Source organism: Phaseolus vulgaris, chromosome 7, assembly GCF_000499845.2.
Source record: "Phaseolus vulgaris cultivar G19833 chromosome 7, P. vulgaris v2.0, whole genome shotgun sequence".
NCBI classification, from domain to species: domain Eukaryota; kingdom Viridiplantae; phylum Streptophyta; class Magnoliopsida; order Fabales; family Fabaceae; genus Phaseolus; species Phaseolus vulgaris.
Window position 1 is genome coordinate 33,144,177 of NC_023753.2, and position 26,570 is coordinate 33,170,746.

Below are 26,570 nucleotides of genomic sequence, written 5' to 3' on the forward strand. Positions count from 1 at the left end.
TCAAATTAAATTAAATTAATATATTTAATCATACTAACTCGATTCACACAGCATCTACTGAACTTAGGAAAGAATATATATATATATATATATATGTAAATTTAATATTTTTAATGTAAATTTACTATGTTTACTCTTAGTTAGTTAATTAATTTTTATAAAACCTGTGATTTACATATTTAATTTTTTAAAAAAACAATTTCCATCATGACTTTGTAATTAACTTGTAGCAATTTTAGGTATTCATCTGCTATACTCAATATGATAATAACTTTCAGAACTTGTTCAGAATTTTTATATGTAGAAAATTGTGATGTCTATACGAACTTTATTAGGTTATTTCTTTTTATTAAATTATTACAATCTGGATTCTCTTTTTGACTCAGTTTTGGTTTTTCTTGCTGTGATTTTAGCTTTTGCCTTTTCGAAAATTAATAATTTTCTATTGGATTTTTATTTTGATAATAAAGTTGAAACTGCTACAGACTCTGTCGAGGAGTAACAATGATTTTTTTTTTTCAAGTTTTCAACATCACATTCCCCAAATTTTTGGATCTTGGTTGACTGAGTCAAACTATTCTCAATGTTTCAATGTATAGGTTGTTCAAGGTGATAGATTTAAACTTCCACCTGAGTCGGTCAAAATTCAGCAAGAATAGTTTTTTACGTGTGAAAGGGATTTCCGAGTTCCTGTCACAAATGTAACAAATGTAATTATTTTGTTAAGATGTCATTTAATCATAATGTATTGGATTTATAAACAATACTATTGGTCTCACTCTTAGGTGTCGTTAGGTTTTTCTTACTTGGAAGTGGGGATGAAAATGCACTTTTGATTTTTTTTTCCTTTTTTGAGCATGAAAATTTATATTTTACCATACATTACTACGATCGTGAAAGATTAATCGCAAGCTTACTATACATGTATAAATTTATTTTGACCATATGAAAATCTCTACAACAAATCGCTACAAACATGGAGAAACAACTGAAGCTTTAGTTGATTCCTCTCGTTCAGTAAGCTGGAACTCCTCGTGAATGGTCTTAGGAAGCAGTAGTTGATGTTGAGGGCTCGATGGTGCCAACTGGATCAGGATTTGGATTAACCGAAGTGCGTGCTTTACGTTTTCCTGATTTCCCATTATTTATTTTATCCTGATCTTGCTTCAGCAGCACAGGTTGAAACTGGCAAGAGTTGGAAGAAAAGAAGCAGTTATAAGAATTGTAATAACGTTTAAGGTGGAAAGCTCTAAAACTCTGGATTAAAGCAAAACCTGATATACGGAGTATATGACATTTCTTCTTATTTGTGCCATCATATCCAAGAAGAGGTTATAGCCTTCAAGTTTATACTCAATAAGTGGATCGCGCTGCGCATATCCCCGTAACCCTACGGCTTGCTGAACAAATTTTAGTGCTTGCAGATGTTCTTTCCACAACCGATCAATATTGCTCAAGATTAAGAACCGCTCTGCTTCTTTCATCAAGCCTGTTGCTTGTTCCTCCACAATATCCTATAGACACCATTAAAGTAATTGCAGCAGTGAGGTTAGATAACTTCCTCTCCCTTCCCCCCAAAACATAAATACTAAAATAATACCCCTTTTTGAAGTGTAAAAGATTTAATTAGTTGTTAGTTCCGCTCCCTCTCAAATATGCTGTTTAATTATAGGAACATAAGGAGAATGGTTGGATTTAATTCCGAAATAATAATTGTTAAACTGACCCTTTTCTGCCTGTAGGCTTCACGACCACGAAGACGGAGATAATTCCGCAATGCTTCATAGTCCGAACACTCGTTCTTCAGAAAATCAGGGGTTAAATCATTCAACATGTGGCAATATCTGATGAAAAATAAATATCTCCTGTCAGCTTAATTGTCATATCCAGATTGACCGAAAACATGGTTATCAAATGCATAACTAGATGCATCGAAGTGTAAAAATATTTTATATTAGCATTCAATTACATATATCATGCATAATAAGTTTATTGATTTTTATAATACTATTTTAAAATTAATATTTTTCATAATTTTTTATTTATTAACAATGCAAAACTTTACATTGACAGTGAATAGACAGAAACTACACTACCCAAATAAAGGAAGAGAACATAACTTTTACGCTATAAATTTGTTGACTTCGACAATAAATTAATAACTACAAGTTATACCAAAGATAACATTTAATCGATTAACAATGCAATAACTTTGACACTGAAAAAACATGTCTATCAAACTCAAATACCCCCCTCATAATGCATAAAATCATAATGGACAAAATAGAAATTCATACAAATATCCAAGAGATGCTTCTTATTTTGACTTCTCAGTTTGGACTTTAGGCTGACATTTAGAAAAGGAATATTTTGATTTGAGAAAATATTTTCTATTTTATTTTTATTTGAAAAAACGACACCCTATTTTATGTTTCTTGTTTTTACAAGTTTATATAAGAAATAATAAAAAAATAGTTTTTCATAGTATCTTTGAACAACTCTTTGAAAACTGAACTAAATGAAAACAAGGTGTCATTCTTGTAATTACAAGTAGAAATCAGACATTTTAAAAAAAAACAGTCCCTTACTTCCCTCCCTGAGTGGACCAGATAATGTGAAGGGTGCTATTAAGTTGCTCGAGGAAATCTTAGTTTCGGTTGAGGAAAAAATTAACTGCTTTACCATTTAACACCAATACAGAATGAAATTAAAAGATTAGTGAAGCAGAACAGCTTGGGGTCATAGTTAGACCCATTCAACTTATTCAATCAATGGCCTAACTGGATTTTTTTGAAGAAAAATTGGAATAAAGTAATCAAGCAAATAACTAATAATTTTTAATAGCACGTTTATTACATTAATAAATTATATAAATAAATTAGAAGATATTTTGATTCTATACATAATCCAGTATTTATAACTAGAAAATATATTTTTACCAAAGTATTCAATAATGTTAAAACAGATAGTCGTTTGTTCTCTTGCCGGGTTGTTGCATCATGTAATCAGTAATCATATTGAGGTGTGTCTCACCAATGTGACCAAAGCAGCCCCTACTTAGCCAATTCAATGAAAACACCTAGGTTTTGCCAATTCAGGGGCAATTCTAACTTGTCCAATGCAGTCAGACATCATGGAGGGCGAAAAAAATGGCTAGTTCATAGTTGAAAAGGTTGGTTGGCTGGCCATAGAGAAGATACCTTAAGCTAAGTCAAGCTTTACATTACCAAGTCGGGATTCCAAAACTAAAAGTTGAACCTAGTTTATTCACTTGATATGACATGGACCTTTTATAAGGCATAATCTGGCCCTTCTTAAAATCAACAATATATAAGAGTGGGCCTAAGCCTTTATATTAGATCACGGACTAAAATCTTTAAATATAATAATAATAAGATATAGAAAAATTCCATGATATAATAATAAGAACAATAACAACAGCAATAATAATTAAGCCTAAAAGGCTTTTTGTGTGACCTAAAGCATAAGTTTTATTGGCTAGATACGCTTCTTAAAAAAAGCCTTGGCTTAACTTATTTAATAAATAGACCTAGGGTAAGCCAGAGTCCTTCCATCATGGTCATGAAGAGATTTGGTGAATTGTTTGTGTAGAAAGCACTCGGCTGTACTGCCTCTTATTTATAACCATTTCAGATCAATTTTGCATTAATGAATAACAATAAGTAAAAACGAAAAAAGTTCTGCATATAAATAAATCAAGCATGTCATCAAGCATAAGGGCAAAAGAGTTCACTTACTGCTGAATTTTAGCAATTAGTTTTTCAAGATCCCAGCTGTCCTTTGGAGCATCAGAACCAATGTTTGCCTAATCCATCATGAATGCATTATCAAGTTAGACAATACAGCAAGGTATAAAGAGAAGCATAATTTTAGCAAGACTTGCCTCTAAAATGTCATCCATTGTCAGTTCAGCATATTCAATAAGAAGAGACTGAAGATTATCGGATTCAAGGGCTCGCCTTCTCTCAGTATAAACTCTATCTCTTTGGCTGTTAAGCACTTCATCATACTCAAACAACTGCTTCCGAATGTCGAAGAAATAGTTCTCCACTTTCCTTTGGGCTTCATCTAATGCTTTAGTCAGCATCTTGGACTCAATAGGTAGGTCTTCAACTCTGAAAGCTCGCATTAAGCCCTACACAGTACACATTACAATCTTAACCTAACCAAGTTTTGGGCAAAAGAATTCCAAGTGTTGCAGCAGCACAACAAATGCATTACCTGAATTCGATCTCCACCAAAAATGCGAAATATGTTATCTTCAAGGCTTAAAAAAAACCGTGACCCACCTGGATCTCCTTGTCTGCCACTTCGACCACGCAACTTAAAGGATAAAAATCAACGATTCAAGTTCAAATACTTATTTGACAGGGTGCGAGTGGCTAGTACAGCCACAAGAATGAAAGAATCAAGTAAGAGATATGCAGAAATAATGATCCAACAATTTCATCCCTGCTTCCCTCTCCTTTCAGTCCAACAAGGAAAAGGAGATAAGAAAAAGAATACCTGATTATCAATTCGACGTGATTCGTGACGCTCTGTGCCCACCACATGGAGTCCACCAGCTTCCACAACCTGCAGTCATAACGATCATTAATAATTAATCAAAAGCAACGTATGAGGAGAAGTATTAGTTAAGAAACATACTGACCTTCTTCCTCTCTTCCTCAGTGAAGACTTTGTATTCTTTCCCAATTTCCAGAAAAGCATTTCTCAGTTTGGAAATGACTTCGTCTTGAGCAGGGCCCTACATCAAAAATATATAATGACAATTTGATTATAACAAATGAAAATTCACAAAAGTGATATATCAAAGAAAATTTTACTCGTCTTAAGAAAGTAAAATTTATCATTAACCTTTTCGCATGCATAGGATAGGCGTTCCTCTGCTTCAAGCTCAGTTAATGATCTCTTGCCCCATGTTTCGACAGTTAATTGCACAGCCTTTTCAGTCAAGTTCACATTTTTATTTGATAGTTGGCATGGGAATAACTTCTCATTCACCTGAATAATATGCGGAGTTTCAAAACAGTTACTATAAAAAGTATTTAGAGACAAACATATAAACATGCAACACTTTTCAAAGCACATAACATCTAAACCAATATAGCTTTATGGGTGCCTTTTTGTAATACAATATATTTGAAAAACAAAAAGATTTGGAATACAACTTTCTTTTTGTACAGACATCCAGAATTCCCTATCCACCATCATCCAGATATTCATCTTTCACAAATTAATTCTATTTATAACACCAACCCATGTTCTTCCCTCCTTCATTTTTAACCATAACTGCACATCTTTCACAGTGAAAGATGATCTAGCAAAAAAGCCTGGTTCAAGCATACCATTCTTTTCTTTGCATACTGCACCTGTTGCAAACTGTAGGATGCAAACATACTCATCATTGGGTTTAATGTTGCCTAATGATTGTTGTCCACAACTTCTAAGCGTGAAAATTTTATGAATCATCGATTCATTCCAACAAAATGAACAATCATAATTTTGAGAACTGTCATTGCCACCTGCACCTATTCACGTTTTTTCCATTAGTGGAATCTTTCTTAGTCTTAGTATACTTAAATTTAGAAAATGATGAAAAAGTCGGAAGAGAGAGATAAAGAATAAGAAAAAAAAAAGTTATTAATTAATTTAAATTTTAAAAGACTGTAATTGAGAAGCTAAAACAGAGCAGAAGGAAAATTAATTAGAGATAGTTGATTAGGAACAATTAGAGCAGTTATTTAGTAAGGGATCGGTTCAATAGGTAAATGGAATGAAGGTGGGATTCAACCAAATAATTACAAATCTTGTGAAAAAGGGAAACCATTGGAGAAACAAAATTTCTCCTGCTTTGCATTTGATTTCATTCAAAAAATAAAACTCATCTTTTCTTCTACCCAATTGCTTTAAAGGTTCTTAAAATGTCTTAAATACCCTTATCTACCTTTTGCTTTTCAGATATAATAAATTGGGCATTTTGGCCTAAGAATAGGTTGCTAACATCCTCCTTCTATAAGAGTAAATGAGAGGATGTCCGTGCACAACACCATAATTGTAGTTACATAAGCAATACTTTAAAAGAAAAACATCATACCTTCCATGTCTTGTAGGGAGGAGGTTTCTTTATTGAAACAAAGCCTTCTTCAGCTGGCTTAACAACTCTGCAATCATTTGTTCACAGAAAAAATGTAATTCTTGTTTTGGTAAGATGACTTCAATAACTTGGAAATAGTTTTACTTTCAGATCTAACGCAAAAACAGGTTCTAAGAATAGAAATTTAACCATAGGATAGGAGTAATCAGAATATGTTTTCCCATTAAGGTTGTATCAGTGACAAATAAATCCCAGAAAACAGTGAGATAGTGCAATCAACAAGTATACATACGTAAATACAATAGGTCTGCCTTTAAATAAAGAGGCATTACTCGCACACACAGTGGGAGGTGCTTGAAATCCCTAAACTACGTAATATAACCACCTCACTCCTTTCACTTCAGACAAGTTATTTTTCCCTTATAAACGGGCAAACACACTTCCATTCAAGCACTTTTGTTTATTACTTTGCAGAGAGCATCTCACTCATTAAACATTAAAAGCCCACCCCAGGTAGCATCTTCCTTTAAGTATCCTCTCCTCCCCCACTAAACCCATCCCCTTTTCTTCCAAATACCATTTTAAAACACGTACATGGAAGAACACGTTCTCCATAATAAAATAATACCTAGGCATCAATATCTCACGAAGCTTCAACCGTGCCATAAATTCTGCATTACCACCAAGGATAATATCTGTCCCACGACCAGCCATATTGGTTGCAATTGTCACTGCCCCAAGACGACCACTCTGTGCTACAATTTCTGCTTCCCTCTCAACATTTTCTGGTTTTGCATTAAGAACCTAGAAACAATACATATTTCATTATAAACCAAAAAATATTAAGAAAAAAAGTGGTTGCATCTTATTCTATAAAATGGATGAGCAGATGGCCAGTGTTATATCAACACTTGTCCTAGGCTATGAGTAGGCTACCTTTTAAGAGACAAAAATAATTTGAAACAGGTATCATTAACAAAGTATTCTAATGACACAATGTCTATTAAGCATAAACACTCCTCTCTTGCTTGGGCTGGTGGAGTGTCTATGTCAGACATGTTTTACTTAGACCAACATCTGTATGACACATGTTGAACACCCCTCATTCGATTTCTGATCAAAGAATTATTTTGTCAACCACTAGAGCCAACACCTCAAAATGGGTGGATTCTTCAGGCACTAAAGAAAAAATAAAAAACTTTTTTACACATTCAAAAAGTCACCTAAAAATATAATATAAATATTTAAAAGCATGAATGTCTTTCAACGTTGTTTCGTGAGATGTATTAATCATTATCATAGAAAAAAAATGTATAACTTATCAAATTATTTTAAGGAAGTGAAAAAGCCTTTCTTGAAAAATATGATCCATCTTTTTTATGGATTTTTTGTAAATAGAAAAAGTGCATACAATATAAATGATGCCTCAATATATTTTTGTAAGGTACAGTATAACAAGACAGGAGAGACCTTACCTCATGCGGAATTTCAGCTTCTTTCAATAGCTCCGACAAAGAATCACTCTGCTCAACACTAGTCGTGCCAACAAGCACTGGGCGACCAGTTTTATGCATCCTAGAGATTTCCACTACAACTGCACGCCATTTCCCTGAAGTTGCTCTAAAAACTACATCAGATTCATCCTGAGAAAGAAATTAAAGATTAGGAACTAAACAAACAACAAACAATTTATAAAAACTGTTTTATTATGTACAAACTAAATCTACTAAGATGAACAGTAAGGCTTCTGAACTTAACTTTAAATGGAAGTAATCCACCCACACTACCTTGGACGGAACTATAATAATTTACACATACATTGCACATATAGATGTAATAAATATATTATCATTCCTCCTGTTCAGGAATTGGAATACAGATCCCACGTGGCAAAAAAACATCATTTTATTAAAGTGTTGCACAATAATGACAAGCAAGAAGAAACCTTTCTTATCATAGGTTTGTTTGTTGGCACAATTGTAACTTTAAGCTTGTAAATGCTCTCAAATTCTGTGCTTTCTGTTGCTGCAGTGCCAGTCATACCACAAAGTTTGGGAAACTGTAGAGGTGCATAGTTGAAAACATCAAGGTAAGTTCAAAGGCAAATAAAATTCTGAAATGATGATTCACTTAACCAGCTCAAACATAACATTTCCAACCTGAAGAAAGAAATTCTGGTAACTGATGGAAGCTAACGTGACAGTTTCATTTTGAATTGGCAGCCCTTCTTTTGCCTCAACTGCTTGGTGAAGGCCATCACTCCACCTTCTCCCCTATAAGTAAATAAAAATTAGTAATCCAAATTAACTACTCAGAAATTTGAACACGTGACATGTTCTTTCTTAGTGTAAGTTTAGCTATTTGTTTTCTCAAGATAGAAGTGGTAGTGAGTGCCAGTAATTTGTAAGATTTTGCTTTTGGCAAGACAGGTACTCTACAATAATGAGATAGTAACGTAAACACCAAGGTTTGGCATTGTAATCACAAGCAAAAAAATATCATTGTATATACCTGATCACTGCAATTTGTTTAAAGATAAGGGCAGAATGTAAAATGTATCACAAGGTGGAATCTCTATTAATTTGCAATTCAATTAGAGAGGTCAAGTACCGTCCAGGTGTAGACTGTATACTGATTTTCTTGCAGAAACTTCAAACTAAATCTAGTATATATTAATTGCAACTATTCTTTTAGTATCAATAATTAAATAATAATGCTTTAATTGCTGAGTAACAGTCACAAATTATCCAGTATAAGACAATGCAATGCATGAGTTAGGATTTAATACATTTGTAAGCCATAATATAAGGCAGATTTTTGCCATTATCTTAATCAAGCTCCTTACATTAAAAATTAGAGTGTAAAGGGCTGACATTATAATTTTTATAATAACAATTACTTGAAAAGGATTAAGTGAATGAAAGAAGATTTTTATTCAAATTATTGATTTGAAACAGTACATCAGTGACTTAAGTGAATATACCAACCCAACCAACATGCTTTATTCCCTTCTTCAATAGACCTAAAACTTGGAGGAATTTCCATGTAGACTTCTTCCTCCAAATATCCATGCAGGAAAGTATTTTTCACATCAAATTGTTGCAATTCCCAACCAAAATAATGCAAATGAGAGAATGATTCTAATAGTATTCATTTTTGTCACTAGAGCAAATGTCTCCTCATAATCAACACTATAAGTTTGAGTATACCCTTTAGCAATTTAGCACCATATATACTAGAGTTTGATGCAGGCCCCCAAACATCAAAATGATGAACATACTTTGTATTACTAGGAGGATATGTGGCACGATGCAGCTTTACAAGTTGACATATATTAAATGATTCAACAAACTTTTTGGAAAATAAAGAAGGAAACATAGACTTTAAAAAAAAAAAAAATGAATGTCCTAGACGACAATGAAGAAGCCAAATTTGATAGGAGTCGAAGTAATGCAAGACTAAAGACAAGAGGTAGTCGTTTGTCTACTGATACTATTTTTAATTCCCAAGTTATTATTAAAGAAATACAACCCTCCCTGTTCCTTATAATTATAATCATCCTCCCTCTGACAAGATCCTAAAAAACACAATGAGTGGAAAAGAAGGTTACCGAACAATTTAGGTCATGAGTAAGTTCTTAAACAAAAATAAGATTATTGGAAAGTTTTGAAACATAAAAAAAACATCTTTGGGGCTGAGGGATGACAAAAGAGAAATATTACCACATCCAATTATTGGTAGTATACAAGTCCCATTGGCAACAATAATGTGATTATCGAATAAAGAAACATATAATGTTAAAAGAGATGAATGAGGGGCCATATGATCTATTGTACCAAAGTCTAGAACCCAAAAGTCCTTACATAAAGTTTTAGAAACATTAAAAGAGGAATTTCTTCTAGATCATGGTTACATAGCAAGTACCAGAACGTGGCTTACTGATAGACTCCATGAGAGATGTTAGATGTTAAATTTCAGCATGTAGTGCAAACATTCCTTCTTCAATTGAAGAGGATGAAGGAACTTGCCAACATTTTCAGAATTTGAAGTTTCTTAATAAGCTTCCTTGAGGGTTGTACTTTTAATTCCGATCCAGAGCTTTCTCCTTTCCATGTAGCTTGAAGCAAGTCTCCTTAGTGTGGCTAGATTTATTACAATGAGAGCACCCCCGATTCTCCCTTCCTTTTAAACTCCGTTTTATGTTTGCAAGATTTGAAGTCCCAGGTTCGGAAGTCTTTCCGGAGAACATGGCAACTCCTTCAATGGAGGGTTCATTCATCATGACCATTCGACGAGTCTCCCATCTTAGACAATGTAAAAGACTTCAAAAAGAGAAAGAAGTGTTTCCTTCCCAAGAATTTGTGCCCTAACAAGTCTCCTTAGTGTGGCTAGATTTATTACAATGAGAGCACCCCCGATTCTCCCTTCCTTTTAAACTCCGTTTTATGTTTGCAAGATTTGAAGTCCCAGGTTCGGAAGTCTTTCCGGAGAACATGGCAACTCCTTCAATGGAGGGTTCATTCATCATGACCATTCGACGAGTCTCCCATCTTAGACAATGTAAAAGACTTCAAAAAGAGAAAGAAGTGTTTCCTTCCCAAGAATTTGTGCCCTAACAGGGTCATATTCAAGATTCAATCCTGATAAGAACTTATATATGAGAATGTTCAACAAACTGAGCAAGAGTGACAACATCTCTATTATTTTCAAGCCTCAAATTTTGATACAGGTTCAACTCAATCCACAAACCCTTCAACATTCCATAATATTCTACAACAGAGAGTGTCCTACTTGACAAAAGATCTTGCTTTCTAACTCATAACCTGTAGAGAAGTCCTTTCACATGGAATAAGTATTTGCAAGGTATTCCCAAATTTCACAGGCACTTATCTAGAACATATGATTTCTACTAATTTCAATAGTCATGGATCCCCATAACCATGTAATAATTGGAGTCATCATTGTCTCAAATTTGGAAATTAGGGTTATCGTGAGATATAGCCTTTCCTTCAATATGGTTGAAGAATCTACTTGTACCCTTTGACGTATGTATGTGGAGATAATTTCGACCAATAAGGTGGTTGTCATCGTGCAAGTGTGGAAGATCAGGATTGCTTATTGGAGTTGTCATGCTAAAATAAAGAATAGGGATTCCTCAATCTTCTCCTAAATAATAAAGAGAACAATATGATAAATAAAACAGAATAGTGTGGTCTTGGAGGATGACAAATCTCGTGGTGAGATCGTGGTGTGATTTCCAGTGATGGTGGTGACAACTCCGACGATTGCGGCAACGGAGATAGCAAGGATAGTGCCAAGTTTGGTACACTTCAGGCAACCCCAATTAATCAAAGAAAATGGAACACTTCAGGCAACCCAAAAAAGAACCGTAGCGAAGACGGTAAAGAATAAATGCGGATGCAGGGCCCAAGATCAAGAGCTCTAATACCAACTTGAAAAGGATTAATCTGAATGAAAGAATATTTTTATACAAATGATTGATTTGAAACAGTACATCAACTTCTATATATAAAAAATTTAATCCTAAAGTAATGATTAAAAAGAGATCTCTAGAATCTTCTAATAGCTTCTAAGAGCTTATAGTAGTACACCTAATATCTTACTAACAACATAATTATATCAAATGTAGATCAAGAATATGCTATTGCTGGCACTACTATTCTCCCTGCCTTTTCTTACTAAATTGTTTATTGTCATGAAGTCAATAGAAACTTTAAATACCTGCATGACTCGACCAGTAAACTCATCAACAATAAAGACCTCTTTTCCACGAATTATGTAGTTTACATCTCGAAGAAATAATTCTTTTGCTTTGATTGCATTTAGGATATATGAAGCCCACTGTTCTCGTGGATCATATAAATCTTTGACAGCCAAAATTTCTTCAGCATCTTCATAACCCTGCTCAGAAAGTAGAACTGTTTTTTGTTTTTCATCCACCTGCAATGACAATTTCAGTAAAATAATAAAATTCAAAGATGCAATTTTTTACAATAAAATAAGCATATCTCCTGTCATCAAATATATAATATTTAGAGTTTAATGACTGTGTACAATCAGTGTAATTCAAAATCACGATAGATGAATTTTAAGGTAGCTATTGTAAAGGTCAATAAACTGATCCTACACGAGAGTTTGTGATTATATTACAATGCAAAATTCTTTCATAATGTCATAGCCTTTTCTCATATTTACAAGGCAACTTCTTGTCTTCTTCCTCATTTTCATTTACCTAGGACTAGTCTGATCATATTTTCTTTCAATCTCCCCCACCCTATCCCCAGATAGGCAGATGGTTGAAAAACGAAAAACAGGAAAGGTCCATAACCTCCATAAAAAAAACAAGGGTAAATATTCCTTCATCTAATTTGTACATTTTGTTGTTTAAAAATAGTATGAACAAGTAAACATCTCATCTGTGTATCACAAACCAGGCAAATGAAGATCTCCTCTCGTCAAGTATACCTTGAAAAAGGGAAAAAATTAATAATCACTCATGAATTTCACTTAGCATTGTTGTCCTGTTTGAAGTGAAGGATAAAAATAATAATTGATGAAAAAATTACATTTAGTTGTTTTACTAACGTTATGACCAATTTGAACATATTGTCCATGCTCTCAAAGATATTTCTTCCATTTTTGGATTATGCAGATGCAGAACAATCAATCTATTGATACTGGAAGACTTCAATGATTCTTCCAATGTATCATTTTTGGCTCCAATGGAATCATAGGTACAGGAAGAATCAAGTGAGTCTTCAAATATCAATAAGTTGATTGATTTGTTCCTATATGTTCCAAAAGATAAAAAAAATCTCTGGGAGCTCTTTCCTAGATCCAGAATAGAGTACACAAATTCTCTCAATAACTAAAAAGTACAATGTGCCTGAATCTAACTGTGGTTCATGGTGGTGGAGAAACTGGATAAAAAAAAAGAGTGATTCCAGTTGTAAGATTAAGATATCTAATGAAACCATAGCTGGAATAGATATCTCATTAAGAATAAGGCAAACAAACATTTCCTCTCATGAAGTAAGTATACCTCTCCCAAAAGGGAAAAAACTAATAATCAGGAAGGAACTTCACTTGCCATTGTTGTCATGCTTGTATCAAGGGATAAAAATATTAATATTAATCAATGACAATGCAGTCCCAATTTATAACTTGTTTCCATATTCTAATTAAAAATTACAATCCCAACGGTAGATGCTGCGATGTAAAATTAAATCTGACAATTTCCTTAACTATGCATAACAAGACTTTTAAAAACATAAAGTACCAGATCTGCTTACAGTAAGCTGAGGAGGTATCAATAGAGAAACAAAGAGTATTATTCTTATAAACATAATACATTAAATTTCAAAATGTAAACATAATTTAGCATACTTACAGTGTAATGTATGTCTCGCTCAAATGCTACTGCAATCTTTGCAGCCTTATAATATTGATCACTGGGTTTCTCTGCAGGTCCTGATATAATAAGTGGTGTTCTAGCTTCATCAATAAGAATTGAATCAACCTCATCAATGATACAGTAATTGAAACCCCTTACAACAAGATCTTCGACACTCTGTACATTCCACAGTTCAGAAGAGTTCAGCACGTTATTAAAAGGATGGAAGTTAAAATCTAAAAAGCATATTGAAACATGTAAAGGAAAAATTACTTTCCGTGGCAAGATTGTCTCTCAAGTAATCAAAACCAAGTTCACTATTAGTGACATATGTTATATCACATGAGTAATTTTCCTTTCTCTGCTGACTTGTCATGTTCTCTGCCAACAAATGTATCATGGGTTAGAATGCAACAAAAAAAAGATTTAAAATGGTTTGCATATTAAAGAAGCTTAGTTGATAACAAGAGTAAAAGAAAAGAAACATAAAACCCTAAACAAAAACCAGCAACAAATGAAGTCAGGTATGAATCAACATTTATTAAGAAATGAAAGTAGAATGGAGGGAAACAAAGCAACACAGAAGTTTGAAACACAATGCCTTTTGCATAAACTTCTCCATGAGAACTTCTAGAAGAAGAAAACAAGGAAAAATGAAATAAGTTTCTTCCCAAGTTAAAATGAATTTATGCATAAATAATTGCTCTCATCTTTATTTCTCTAAAGTCAAATTTTTAACTTATCCATAAACTAATCTTAGCTTATGAAGAAATTAATTTTATTTTTTTCTTCTTATTTTCTTTCTCCAAAAGTGCTTACAAAGAAGTTTACCCAGATAGGCCACAACCTACCCCAACTAACTAATGGATTAATACAGATGTAGATAGAGAATACAGACATAAAGAGGAGAGGGAAGAAATGAAATATGAGACATACGCTGAATGAGGCCAACCTTCAATCCAAGAAAGCGTGGAACCTGACCAACCCACTCACAATCCCGCCGAGCCAGATAATCATTGACAGTTACAACATGAACTCCCTTCCCACTCAATGCATTTAAATAAGCAGGCAAAACTGCAACCAGTGTCTTCCCTTCTCCAGTCCTCATTTCAGCTATTTCCCCCTTATGAAGAACCATGCCTCCTACAATACCCAAACGAACAATATTTACGAAATTTTCTCTTCTGCATATATTTATATGGAAACTAAACAGTACGAGCTAGAGTACATAACAATGTGTATAAGGCAATAGAATAAGTACAAAACTAAGATACAGTTCCACTACTGTTTCTGGCACTGATCTCCAACCAGAATTAGAATTCTAACCTTCAATACAAACTTTATTGCGTCAGTTATTTTAATTGAAACTTCACTTAGGAGAACAACACAAAAAACACTTAACTACATGTAAGTTATTTTCAATCAAAATGACAGTCCAATTCCATAAACTATTCATCGACTAAAGACATACCTATAAGCTGGACATCGAAGGGACGGAGGCCCAGAACTCTCTTCGAAGCTTCTCTCACCACAGCAAACGCCTCCTGCAACACACAAGGGCACACACTTTACTTCACTTCCCTAGTCACGATCAAGAGCAACTGCATTTGATTTCAAACACCGCTTTTGAACTACTACAAGAAAAACTACAAACCAACCGGCAAGATAGAATCCAATGATTGGCCCTGTTGCGCGCGTTCTCGCAGTGCAAAAGTCCTCTCCCTCAGTTCCGAATCCGACAATGCGGAAATCTCCGGTTCCAACCTGTTGATAATGTTAACGGTTGCAGCGTATTGCTGTCTCGTGGATTCTCCCGTGTCGGCGCCTTTGAAGATGCCGCCGAGTAAACCACCGAGGGACGCCACCACACCTGATCGGTGCCTCCTGCTCCGGCGTATGTCGGTAAACGACGGCGGATGGAGCAGCAGGTCTCCGCGAAAAAAAGCTGAAGCCGGTGGAGTTAGGGTTTTGTGGTGATAAAGTGTGCGCGGGTTCCACGTTTTGGAGGTGAAAGAGGAACAGAGCGACGACGAGGCCATGGTTGGGATTGAGAAATTGTAGAGAAAATTTGAAGAAATGAATTATAGTGAGGATTTTGGATTAGATTGGATGATGAAAATAGGTTTCATGGCCATGGCCCGAGTGTGGTGACTAGTAAAGCTGCAAACAAAGATGCTGAGTTTCTTTCTGCTTCTGAAATATTGTTTGTGATGGATATCACTGGTAACGTGGACACAGCGAGAGATAAGATAAGGGGAATCTAGTGTTGACGGGGCGTTTGTAGTAATAGTAACAGTCTTCGGAGAAGAATCTCACTCTTAAATAAACTTTAATAAAAAAAAATAGTAACTTTCTTGTATATTGAAAAAAAAAATCATTATTTTAAATTAATTGAAACAAAATTATTTATTAAAATTGGTGGAATTGTTGGTGATGGTACATGAATATGAATCTTAAAAAAATCATATGTTAACATTATTAAACCAAAATAACCACTTATTTATTATTGTGTAACTTTCGATGTAAAACATTTCTTACTTAGTGATTTTTATTTTCATTAAAATCTTATTACATAACCACAAGAAGAAATACAATGTATTGATCCAGATAACAAAGTTGGTTATACACACAAGTGAGGATGATTCAAAAATCCATATGATTAATCATTTATTTTTTATTTTAAAACTTTAAATTTAAAACATTCATTCGTTATCAGTTTTTGCCGTTAACACCTTAATACAGAACTAGAAAAAATATGAGATAGAAAAAATATAAATATATTGAGGAAAGATAAACCAATGACCATTAGGGAATTAAACTTTGAATTGAGGTACATAAATTTTTTATTAAGAATTTAGGAAAAATCTAAACAAAATCAATAACTACTACAAAAAAGAATAAATTTATCAGAGAACACAATAGTTTTATTATTAACATATTATATATAACGAAATAATTTTTTTATGAATCCTCTACAACTTTCAGTGGTTATATACACAATGTAAAACTTTTTGTACTTGTAAGCTCTTAAATCATTTTTAAAATTTTATATTTATAATTAACTCATAAAATTATATTTTATCTTTATTTTCTTACTCTTTCCAAAGTGTTCTCTATAGTACTTTTACTTGAAGCAATATTAACATAACATTAATTCATTTTGGCAGCTTCAATTCTTCTCTTCGAGCAATACAAATTAATTTTATGTATTTTATTACTTTTGTTATGACTTTTAATTTTCTAGTATATAGTTTATTATCAATATTGTACCTTAAAATGATACCATATTTAACACTTCAATGATAATCATCAATTCATCATGAATAGGAAAACAAGTAATTTAATCAAACACATACTTAATGACCTTATTTTAGAAATGAAAGAATCTATTTCATTGCCAAAATATCTTGTAGCAATCCTTTAATTAAAAGTTTTGTTCGGCTTATCACACAATCAGTATTTAAAAAGATACAAAAATATTTTATTTTACTTAACATTAATTTATCTAAATATGTTATAAGAAACAAAGATTGGGTAAAAAGAACAAATGAGTACACGATGACAAAACACAATCATCCTCAATAACTAAAACAAGTCCCAAAGTGTCATTTGTTTTCAGCCATCACAATCATCGTTCTATTCCATTCGGTTCCGTATTCCAAAGTCTTGGAATGGCCACAACCACCCCAAAGTTGATCTCCGACAAGAAGGAGATGCGGAACTGGTCTCGCTCCATGCGGGCCCAAGGCAAGCTAATTGGGTTCGTTCCCACCATGGGCTTCCTCCACATGGGCCACCTCTCTCTCGTCTCCCAGGCCCGCTCCCTCTGCGACGTCGTCGCCGTCTCCATCTACGTCAACCCGGGCCAGTTCGCGCCCTCCGAGGACCTCTCCACCTACCCCTCCGATTTCCAAGGCGACCTCCGCAAACTCGCCGCACTTCCCGGCGGCGTCGACGTCGTCTTCCACCCCCGCAACCTGTACGACTATGGAAATAATAGTGATGACGTGGCGGCTAGTGGGGTCGGCGCTGCGGCGTCTTGCGTTGATGGTGATGGGTCGGGGCACGAGAGTTGGGTGAGAGTTGAGAAGCTAGAAGTGGGACTGTGTGGGAAGAGTAGACCCGTTTTCTTCAGAGGGGTAGCTACTATTGTGGCCAAATTGTTTAACATAGTGGAACCGGATCTGGCCGTGTTCGGGAAAAAGGATTATCAACAGTGGAGAGTTATTCAGAGGATGGTAACCAATTTCTCAGAGCTTTTCTGTTTTCATTTATAAGAAAAGATGTAATATTTTTTGTTTAAATAGGTGTTGATTTAGTTCCTGATAGAACTAATATTATGATTTCGTGTTTGTCATACAATTTAATAATAAATTGGTCATTGAATTATAACATATTAATGTTAATATCATACGTAGTTCTGTGGGAACAATGTCACTCACTAATGAAAAATAAATGAAGTTAGCATTGTCAACCAAATTTGTTTTTGCTATGCTTACTACAGTGTTAGATGATGGTTCGTAGACTGACTGATTGATGTTTTTTTGTAGGTTCGAGATCTTGATTTTTCCATAAAAGTTATCGGTGCTGAAATAACACGTGAGAGTGATGGCCTGGCAATGAGTTCACGCAATGTGCACCTTTCACCTGAAGACAGGGAAAAGGTATTTTATTCAACCAAGCATTTTTAATTGCTAAAAGCCAGCAGTGACATTTAATTGTAAAGCATCTGTGAAAGAATATGTAAAAATTATGTTACAGAGCTTTTCTTATGTCATCCACTTCACTTTCAGCTGCACTAAGCCTTAACAATTTGTTAGTATACTTTGCCTAATATCTAGAGAGATTTATTTCAATTCTTTTCAGGCACTATCAATAAATAAATCATTGTTAAAAGCTAAATCAGCAGCAGAAGATGGTCAAGTGCATTGTGAGAAGCTGAAGAATTTGGTCATCCAGTGTATTACTGAGGCCGGTGGAAGGATTGATTATGCTGAGGTAAGATGCTAAATATTTTTCTGTTCTGTGCTTAATTTGAAAGCTCACAATTAATGATTAATGCCATAGTTACTTTGGCAATGACGTTTGTCTTACTAAAAATATTTGGACCCAACAGATCCTTGAATGAAGCCAAAACAATAGAGAAGTAGAATTAATGAATAATAGAAGGTACAGTTTAATGCAACTACATACGTATTACTGCAGATTGTTGATCAAAATAATCTGGGGAAAGTAGAACAGATCAAGGGTCCTGTTGTCTTCTGTATCGCTGCATGGTTTGGGAAAGTCAGACTTATAGACAACATGGAAATCAACTTGTCCATAGATGTTTAGTCACCTTCTATCAGCTCAGACATGGACCACACTTGATAGTTCAGACCACATGCTTAACAGTTCACTGTTATATGTCACGATAGATTTTTGCCGACCATGCACTATAGATGCATTTCCACATTATTAAATTCGAAGAGAGCTGCTGCCATTCGACACTTATAGGAATCAATGAGCTGGGTTGTTTCCTTTTTAATCAAGAACTAATGCATGTATTATTTATTCAAGAGTTCAACTATTTGCTGAATAAAACCTCCATGAATGTGAGAGGGGAGAACTGAAATTTACTGAGCGCAAATCATGGGATTGAAGGTTCAACTATTATTTCTTCAAGATTTATTTTATCGTTATGGTTTTGTTCCAGGAAAACTGTGCCAAGGACAAAGGCTAGCACAATGCACCTGCTTCCTTAGGGCACTTAGTCTGTCTTACATATTAGACTTGCTGTAATTTATGCTAAGTACCAACATGCATTGAGGCTAGATAGGAACTCTGTTGGAATGGAAATCTGGTAATTATTCTTGTGGATCAGTTTTGTCAACTTTCTGGTTGAAAATATACTTTTTTTCTTTTTTTTCTTCCGCTTCATACTTCAGCAAACAATGTATTAGATGACACTTAAATCTGTGGTTTTTTGTACAAGCATAATTATCCCAAAAAGTGGGGTACATGGAAAGAGAATCATGAATATAATGAATAAGGATATAATGGCTTCACGACTGTATAATTGAAAAGATAAGAGTGCAATGGTGCATATACCCACTTGGTTGCAGGTATTCAGTTGTAATTATCTGTGTCCATGATAATTTGTTTACATCTGTCAAAAGAAAAGGCATTGGGTTACGAAGAGAAGAGCACATAGCTCATACTAATTCTTTTTAGTTCCTGGTGTCTATCCGATGACTGCATATATGAGAAAGATCTTTTGTTTGTATTTTTAGAATATTTTTTTTTGTAATTTTTTTAGCATCTACTTTCATCGTATTTTTTTTTTCTCACTTGTATTTGTTTTGTAATTTTTATGATTTAGTTATTGTATTTTTAGGTGTAATTTGTAATGTTTAGAATAGACTTAGTTAGGTTTTCTCGAGCCCAAGTAAAGGAAGGGTACAGGATTCAGCCAAAGAAACAAGAGTGTAAGGGAGCAAGTGGCAAACAATTCAAGTCCAATTCAAGCTCAATGCTACTATACTTAGTATTTTCGACCAAGACAAGGGCATGCTTAACAAAGGAATTGGCTTAACAATAGAAACTGGTTTTAGTACAGGCTTACATAGTGTAATAGGAATTTATCGGTGTTGGCTTAGTAATGGGAATATATGTTGGGGAAAAACCTTTGAATTTCGCTTCTTCATTAGTAATTGGCTTCAATTGGAAATAACTTTGGAATAGGCTTAAGTGTTGTATGCCTTATGTGAGTGTATTTTGGTCTGATAATTCAATGCACTGGAATGTAATAGTGTGTGGCATTAAGGATAAAATTATTTGTCATTACACCACAGTCATTATATGGTGTGGTGGAGTTCAACCAAATGACTTGGATTTTTTGGTTAGTAAAATTGGCGCCTTTTGTCTGTACTGAGTTTATTGTGTGTACAAAAATTGACGTGTTATCTAATTTCTTCATTACCAAAGTGATCTCTGTCGAAGAATCTGAGAAAGCTCAGTGGTCCTAAAAGTGTTACATTGGTCTACTGTATTAAACTGCAATTTCTCCCGCTTCTTGCTATAACTTGGAGAACATGAATTGTTAATGTGGGTATCTAGAGGGGGTTATCAAAGGAGATGAAGCTACCTCCAGTAAGATGATTCGGTATTTTTGGTATGATTTTGGAAAAGACAGGGTTATCCATTCCTCATCTCAGAGGTAGCTCAAAGTTCACACTGTGTTGTGTTGCCTTAACTTAATCAATTGACACATAACGACATAATCTATCTTGACTTTTTAAGTGTTTTTAATCAATTATTTCTAAAATATATGGTTGAAAGGTAGACGTCCACACGATGTACCTTGCTACCAGGCCGAACACACCTCGGTTGTTGGATTCAATCCTGCACCTAATAACTTAGTTAAAATATAATTAAACGTCATATATCAAACAAACACAAGTTTAACTGTAATAATAATGTTAATCAAGACCAACACCTCGGAAGCTTAATTAGTGTAGTCCTACGTTGATTCCATGTAGTTTTTTTTGTAAATTTTTATATGTTGCGGTTTGATGGATGTATTCTATGAGTTAAATGGATGGAGAAATTTAAATAGAGAAAATAAATTTGGTTGGTGAATATAGATACTTAGAAAAGGTAAAACCAATTTTAAGTAATTCTAAACTAACAAATAGTCAGAAAAAAAGACAAGTTGTGCACAAACTTCAACAACATTTCTTTAGTAAGTAAGTGCCTGTTTGGATGAGGGGTGACGGAAGTGAGGGTGCACCCTCTGGATCCACCGATGAGAGGAGGTGAGAGGGCGCGGAAAGGTGTGAGAGGGGTTTGAGGGCTTCTTCTCAAAGTTTGCACAGAAGTCCGGAGAGAAGAAATGATGGGATTCTTAAATATATAAAATGACTTATATATCCTCATTCTTTCATAATATTTACCATTCACATTTCAATTTTTTTAAACTATGCACATGTCATAAAACATAAAAAATATTAAATTTATTTTATTCCAAATATATTTAAATAATGATAATAAATATTAATTAAAATCATTTAATTTTATTATAAATAAACTTTAAATATCCAAGAAATATTTAATATATTCATAATAAAATAAATATATTTTTAACAAAATGAAAATACCTATATACCTAAAAATATATTTATAATAATAAAAATTATTATATTTTAAATTATATATTATAATAATCTAAATTTTGATTTATTAATGCGAATACAAAATTTATTTAAATATTTAACTTCTAACAAGGATTAAAATGTTATTAGTGGGATGTCTTTTCTTTTTCTAATTAATATTATTATGTTCTTTATTTTTATATAATTTCAAAATTACAAACAAATTAACATGTCTATATCTCTTTTCAGATCAAATGTAATGACTTTATATTATATATTTTGACAACTAGTTAATGTTCTAAATATCTATTTTTAAAAAATATATATATTTATTGATAATAATGAAAATCATTATTAAAAATAATTATATTTATATAACATAACATAATTTAAAGAATCATAAATAATATTAAAATTATGTAAATAAATTAACTTAAGTAAAAAAATAATTAAATTAATAAAATGTTAAATAATAAAATTATACTTAAATTTTAAATTATAATTCATTATTTCTTTCAATTTTACATTTTTTTTATTTATAAATTAAACTTTAAATTATTTTAATTAACTAAAATATGCAAAAAAATTAATTATTATTTATTCTTCTTTTATATAGAATGATAAATTTGTAATCTTACAACTTTTACTATTCAAAATAATTTATAATATTCTTACAACAATCCCATCACTAACCAATTTCAATAAACTTTCATCACACATTCACTCTAACATACCCCAATCCAAACAACCTCAACTTTATTCATACTTCTACTCACTCATACCCTCAACTTTCCACTCCCCCACACCCTCTAATCCAAACAAAGCTTAAGCTAGATTACAAAGTGCTAAGAGGTGCCAAAGTTAAAAAAACAATTAACCTAAAAATGCTCTACTCCTAACTTGACAAGTGTCTGCCTCTCATTGGAGAGAATCCTATCAATTCCCTTGATAACAAGTGGTGTTTTGGCATTGGCTAAAAAAGCTCTCCATTGAGATGTTACCACATGTAGGTCACGCCTCCTATGAGTAAGTGCAACTGGGTACTCACTCCTTTCTTGTCATGTTGGCTCCACCCAAGCTTCCTTTGAGAGAACTACAAAATCCTAGACGACGATATAGAATTGTAATAGGTTCATGGAGACCCAATTGTAACTTTAACTAAACTCTTTTTCCTATTTACACCATACTCTAATTGGCCCTGTACATAACCCATGAAAATGACCCAATATAAAGCCTATATTACTTTGTACAATTTTTACAATACTAGAAAAATTGGAAGAATAATCAACAATTAGTTTTCCACAAAAATATAGTCTTCTAAATTTCTTCTTCTTCCAATCTTCTAATCATGTTCCTTGTCACAAAGGTCATATTGGGTCCTTTCAAACAGTCCTTCATCATATGTGAGATTACCACAAGTTTAATAGTGATAGTCGTGCTAATCAGGACCAACACCTCGAAAGCTCAACTCAACAATTCGATAAATAGGTTTAATGTACCTAAGCTAAAATACACATTTAATAATATTTATTATCATCGACCTTTAAATACTGGACACTGACTTGAGTCAAAAAAAATTTAATAAGTACCTTATCTTATGTACTAAGTGTCGAAGACTTATAACCTTCCATTCGATTCACATTTGTAAAAACTTTTTCTCTTCCTTACAAAAACAAATTCGATATTTTAATTGATTAAAATCATGGTTTATCCATTAAGAATTTTATTTTAACCCCAAAGAATTCTATCAAACTTTTCCAACTCAACAATTAATCAAACCAAGCCACATAAAACCTAACAACTTAATAACATTATACAAAACTTTACTCCCACAACTTTGATTTAGAGAAAGCTCCATCATGATTAGTGTTTCTCCAAACTTTATTTTCTTCATTGTTTCTACAAAAGGTTTGGACATCATATCCAAATAATCTTTCTTATATGTACATGTATTCGGATTCATAGAATAAAATACTATGTCATTAACTATAATTGTTAAGATATTTTTAATATATAATAATTAAACCATTAACTTTTTCATAAAAATATTTATATTTTATTTTAAAAGAAATTTAATTTTTACTAATTTAATTTTACTTAAAATATAATAGAAATGAATATTTTGTTGTAAAAGCGCAAATGTGAAATCTATTTAAAATTTAAAACAATGTCATTTTATTAAAAGTATAAATGTGTAAATATTAATCTTAAAATTATATGAAAATGTGAATATCTTTAATAATTTTTAAAAAAAATTTGTGATTAAATTATAATTTAAAAAAACCTAACACTAATTACAAGACTATTTTGTAATTAAGTTATACAATTTAAAACATATTATTCCGTAAGTTTATAGCCATTTAAGTCCTTTAATTAAAGAAAACATTTAATTATTTTATGTTCAGTACAATTTTAAACAAATTACCTATTATATATTTTTCAGTTTTCTCATTCTAAATATTTCTCAATGCATGATAAAAAAAGAAAATAATTAAAAAAATTATATTATCTTAAAATTTTTAATAATGACAAATAAAAAAATTAAAGTTTTCTTTAAAAAGCTACTTGCAGTAGGAACAGGAACAGATTATTCAAAAGTTGAGTAAGATTTTTGTTAATGTTTCTCTTAAATTGGTAACTCGTCACAGATTCCCCTGCCTGAACATTTATTCTAAAACGGAATAAAAATTAAAGTCGTGTAGGTCTGCTACAAAACCTCACAGGAGACCGAAAACGCAAACAAACGCTGTGGTCTTACCTTTTTCTTCTTAAAATGCTTTGAAAAGGAGGCAATCTTATTAGTCAAAAACAAAATAAAAAAAAAGAGCAAAGAGGAAGTGAATAACGACAAATTCACCGCACCACTCCAGTCTCTGCACTCCAGCCTCCAATTGTTCAGCCAACCCATGCTATCTCCAACCTGAAACCCTGCGATTACCCAAACAATGACCACACTTCCCCAATCCCATAACAGCATCCCAAACCCTGGAAACGGTGCCGTAGAGCACAACCACCACGCCGCCAAGAAACCCAAGCTTGGACACCCCATTTCCGACTCCGAGATCCGAGAAGAATTCTCCCACCACCAACGCGGCGTCGCTAGGATCAATAATGGAAGCTTCGGAAGCTGCCCGCGCTCTGTTCTCGCCGCGCAGTCCGCATGCCAGCTCCGCTTTCTCCAGCAGCCCGACGAATTCTTCTTCAACGTGCTCCGCGGCGGCATCCTGGAATCACGCACCACCGTCGCAGACCTCATCAATGCCGACCACGTCGATCGCATCGCCCTCGTCGACAACGCCACCACGGCCGCCGCCATCGTACTCCAGCAGATCGGCCGCCGCTTCGTCCGCGGACACTTCCGCCGAGAGGACTCTGTCATAATGTTTCACTGTGCCTACCAGGCCGTAAAGAAGTCCATCGAAGCCTACGTGACTCCGATTGGCGGCACCATCGTCGAGGTCCAGCTCCCCTTCCCGGTGCGTTCCGACGAGGAAATCGTAACCGAGTTCAAGAAAGGCATCGAGAAAGGTAAACTCAACGGCGGAAGAGTTAGGTTAGCTATAATCGATCATATAACGTCGATGCCTTCGGTGGTTCTCCCCGTTCGCGAATTGATTAAGATTTGCAGAGAGCAAGGGGTGGAACAGATTTTCGTGGACGGCGCTCATGCCATTGGAAGCTTGCCCGTGGACGTGAAGGAAATTGGGGCTGATTTTTACGTGAGCAATTTGTATAAGTGGTTTTTCTCTCCGCCTTCGGTGGCTTTTTTGTATTGTAAAGAGAATTCAAACGACGTGCACCACCCTATCGTTTCGCAGGAGTACGGAAAGGGGTTACCGGTTGAGAGTGCATGGGTTGGGATGCGGGACTATAGCCCCCAACTTGTTGTGCCGTCGATTTTGGAGTTCGTGAATCGGTTTGAGGGTGGGATTGAGGGGATCATGCAGAGGAACCATGATGCGGTAGTGAAAATGGGGACCATGTTGGCGGAGTCTTGGGGAACGATTCTAGGGTCGCCTCCTGAAATGTGCGCTGGCATGATTATGGTGGGGTTGCCTTCTAAGCTCTGCGTGATGTGTGATGATGATGCCTTGCGGTTAAGGTCGTATCTAAGGGTCTATCATGCAATTGAAGTTCCTGTATATTACCAGGTTTTGAGGAATGATGATAGGGATCCCAGGGACAAGGATGGATTTATAACTGGTTATGTCCGGATATCTCATCAAGTTTATAATACTGTTGACGATTATCAGAGGCTTAAGACAGCGATTAATAAGCTTTTGGAGGATGGGAAAATTTGCAGCGGGCTTCCTACGGAGTGATTTGCAAGGAGAGAAATAAAGAGGTATATGTTTTACTCACTCCTGGCCGGCTTTGGATTTTGAGTTAGATGTATCTTCAGTGACATTTTATTTACATGCCCGTTGTTGTTTTGCATTCTCTAGTTTTTTTAGTCTTGAATTTCTTATAACTGAAGAAGTATTCCTACTCTCAGATACTTTGCAATGTAGCTTCATAGTGCAATTCGAAAACTTTGATCTCCGTATTTTCTACAACAGATTCTATTTATAATGAATATGCTTTATAAATATATTTGCTTAGGTTGTAATAGTAAGAAACTAATGATATAATTTGATTTTAGTGTCGCACAAAACCAAATGATGAGCCTGGGTTAATAGTGGAGATATTTAGTACTATACCTTATTTTTTTCAAATTTGAGGGTGGATTGGCTGTCTTTGTCCTCGCATATCGTACCTTTCCTCTTGTTTCATTTGCTTTTTCCTGTATTCTTTATTTGAACTTTGTACAACCCTGGTTACAGATTATGTCAGACTATCATGTCACTGCCTTACATTCCAATGTATGTTGTGACTTTGCTAAAACTAAATAATTCATTAAAGCTGT

General features: G+C 34.0%; 3 protein-coding genes across 4 annotated transcripts; 2 read left to right on the forward strand and 1 right to left on the reverse strand.

The window, feature by feature from the left end:
* Positions 1 to 894: 894 nt before the first annotated feature.
* LOC137830157 (protein translocase subunit SecA, chloroplastic) lies at positions 895 to 15,820 on the reverse strand. The gene is made up of 20 exons (XM_068637329.1): positions 15,191 to 15,820; positions 15,004 to 15,076; positions 14,469 to 14,675; positions 13,810 to 13,913; positions 13,530 to 13,709; positions 11,861 to 12,079; positions 8,278 to 8,391; positions 8,064 to 8,177; positions 7,594 to 7,761; positions 6,747 to 6,922; positions 6,119 to 6,185; positions 4,879 to 5,025; positions 4,673 to 4,768; positions 4,528 to 4,596; positions 4,243 to 4,344; positions 3,905 to 4,156; positions 3,759 to 3,826; positions 1,727 to 1,844; positions 1,275 to 1,514; positions 895 to 1,185 (listed from the first exon to the last, which is right to left on the reverse strand). The coding sequence occupies exons 1-20, from the start codon at positions 15,569 to 15,571 to the stop codon at positions 1,045 to 1,047; spliced, it is 3,036 nt and encodes a 1,011-aa protein (XP_068493430.1). The 5' UTR covers positions 15,572 to 15,820; the 3' UTR covers positions 895 to 1,044.
* Positions 15,821 to 17,086: 1,266 nt separating this feature from the next.
* LOC137830158 (pantoate--beta-alanine ligase) lies at positions 17,087 to 19,404 on the forward strand. 2 transcript variants are annotated; one of them, XM_068637330.1, is made up of 4 exons: positions 17,087 to 17,770; positions 18,083 to 18,196; positions 18,399 to 18,530; positions 18,738 to 19,404. In XM_068637330.1, the coding sequence occupies exons 1-4, from the start codon at positions 17,204 to 17,206 to the stop codon at positions 18,864 to 18,866; spliced, it is 942 nt and encodes a 313-aa protein (XP_068493431.1). In that variant the 5' UTR covers positions 17,087 to 17,203; the 3' UTR covers positions 18,867 to 19,404. The 2 variants fall into 2 exon arrangements, with proteins under 2 accessions (XP_068493431.1, XP_068493432.1); XM_068637331.1 differs by having other exon boundaries at positions 17,095 to 17,770; positions 18,649 to 19,404.
* Positions 19,405 to 24,400: 4,996 nt separating this feature from the next.
* Positions 24,401 to 26,220, forward strand: LOC137830159 (L-cysteine desulfhydrase). The gene has a single exon (XM_068637332.1). It carries the CDS (start codon positions 24,610 to 24,612, stop codon positions 25,984 to 25,986), a length of 1,377 nt encoding a protein of 458 aa, XP_068493433.1. The 5' UTR covers positions 24,401 to 24,609; the 3' UTR covers positions 25,987 to 26,220.
* Positions 26,221 to 26,570: the final 350 nt, after the last annotated feature.

Coding starts and splice junctions, on each gene's coding strand:
- LOC137830157 (XM_068637329.1), bottom strand. CDS start 15,571: ATGGCCTCGTCGTCGCTCTGTTCCTCTTTCACCTCCAAAACGTGGAAC. Junction 4,345..4,527: donor CACGTCGAATTGATAATCAG/GTATTCTTTTTC, acceptor TTATCCTTTAAG/TTGCGTGGTCGAAGTGGCAG. Junction 4,157..4,242: donor TTGGTGGAGATCGAATTCAG/GTAATGCATTTG, acceptor TGTACTGTGTAG/GGCTTAATGCGAGCTTTCAG.
- LOC137830158 (XM_068637330.1), top strand. CDS start 17,204: ATGGCCACAACCACCCCAAAGTTGATCTCCGACAAGAAGGAGATGCGG. Junction 18,197..18,398: donor CACCTGAAGACAGGGAAAAG/GTATTTTATTCA, acceptor AATTCTTTTCAG/GCACTATCAATAAATAAATC. Junction 18,531..18,737: donor GAAGGATTGATTATGCTGAG/GTAAGATGCTAA, acceptor GTATTACTGCAG/ATTGTTGATCAAAATAATCT.
- LOC137830159 (XM_068637332.1), top strand. CDS start 24,610: ATGACCACACTTCCCCAATCCCATAACAGCATCCCAAACCCTGGAAAC.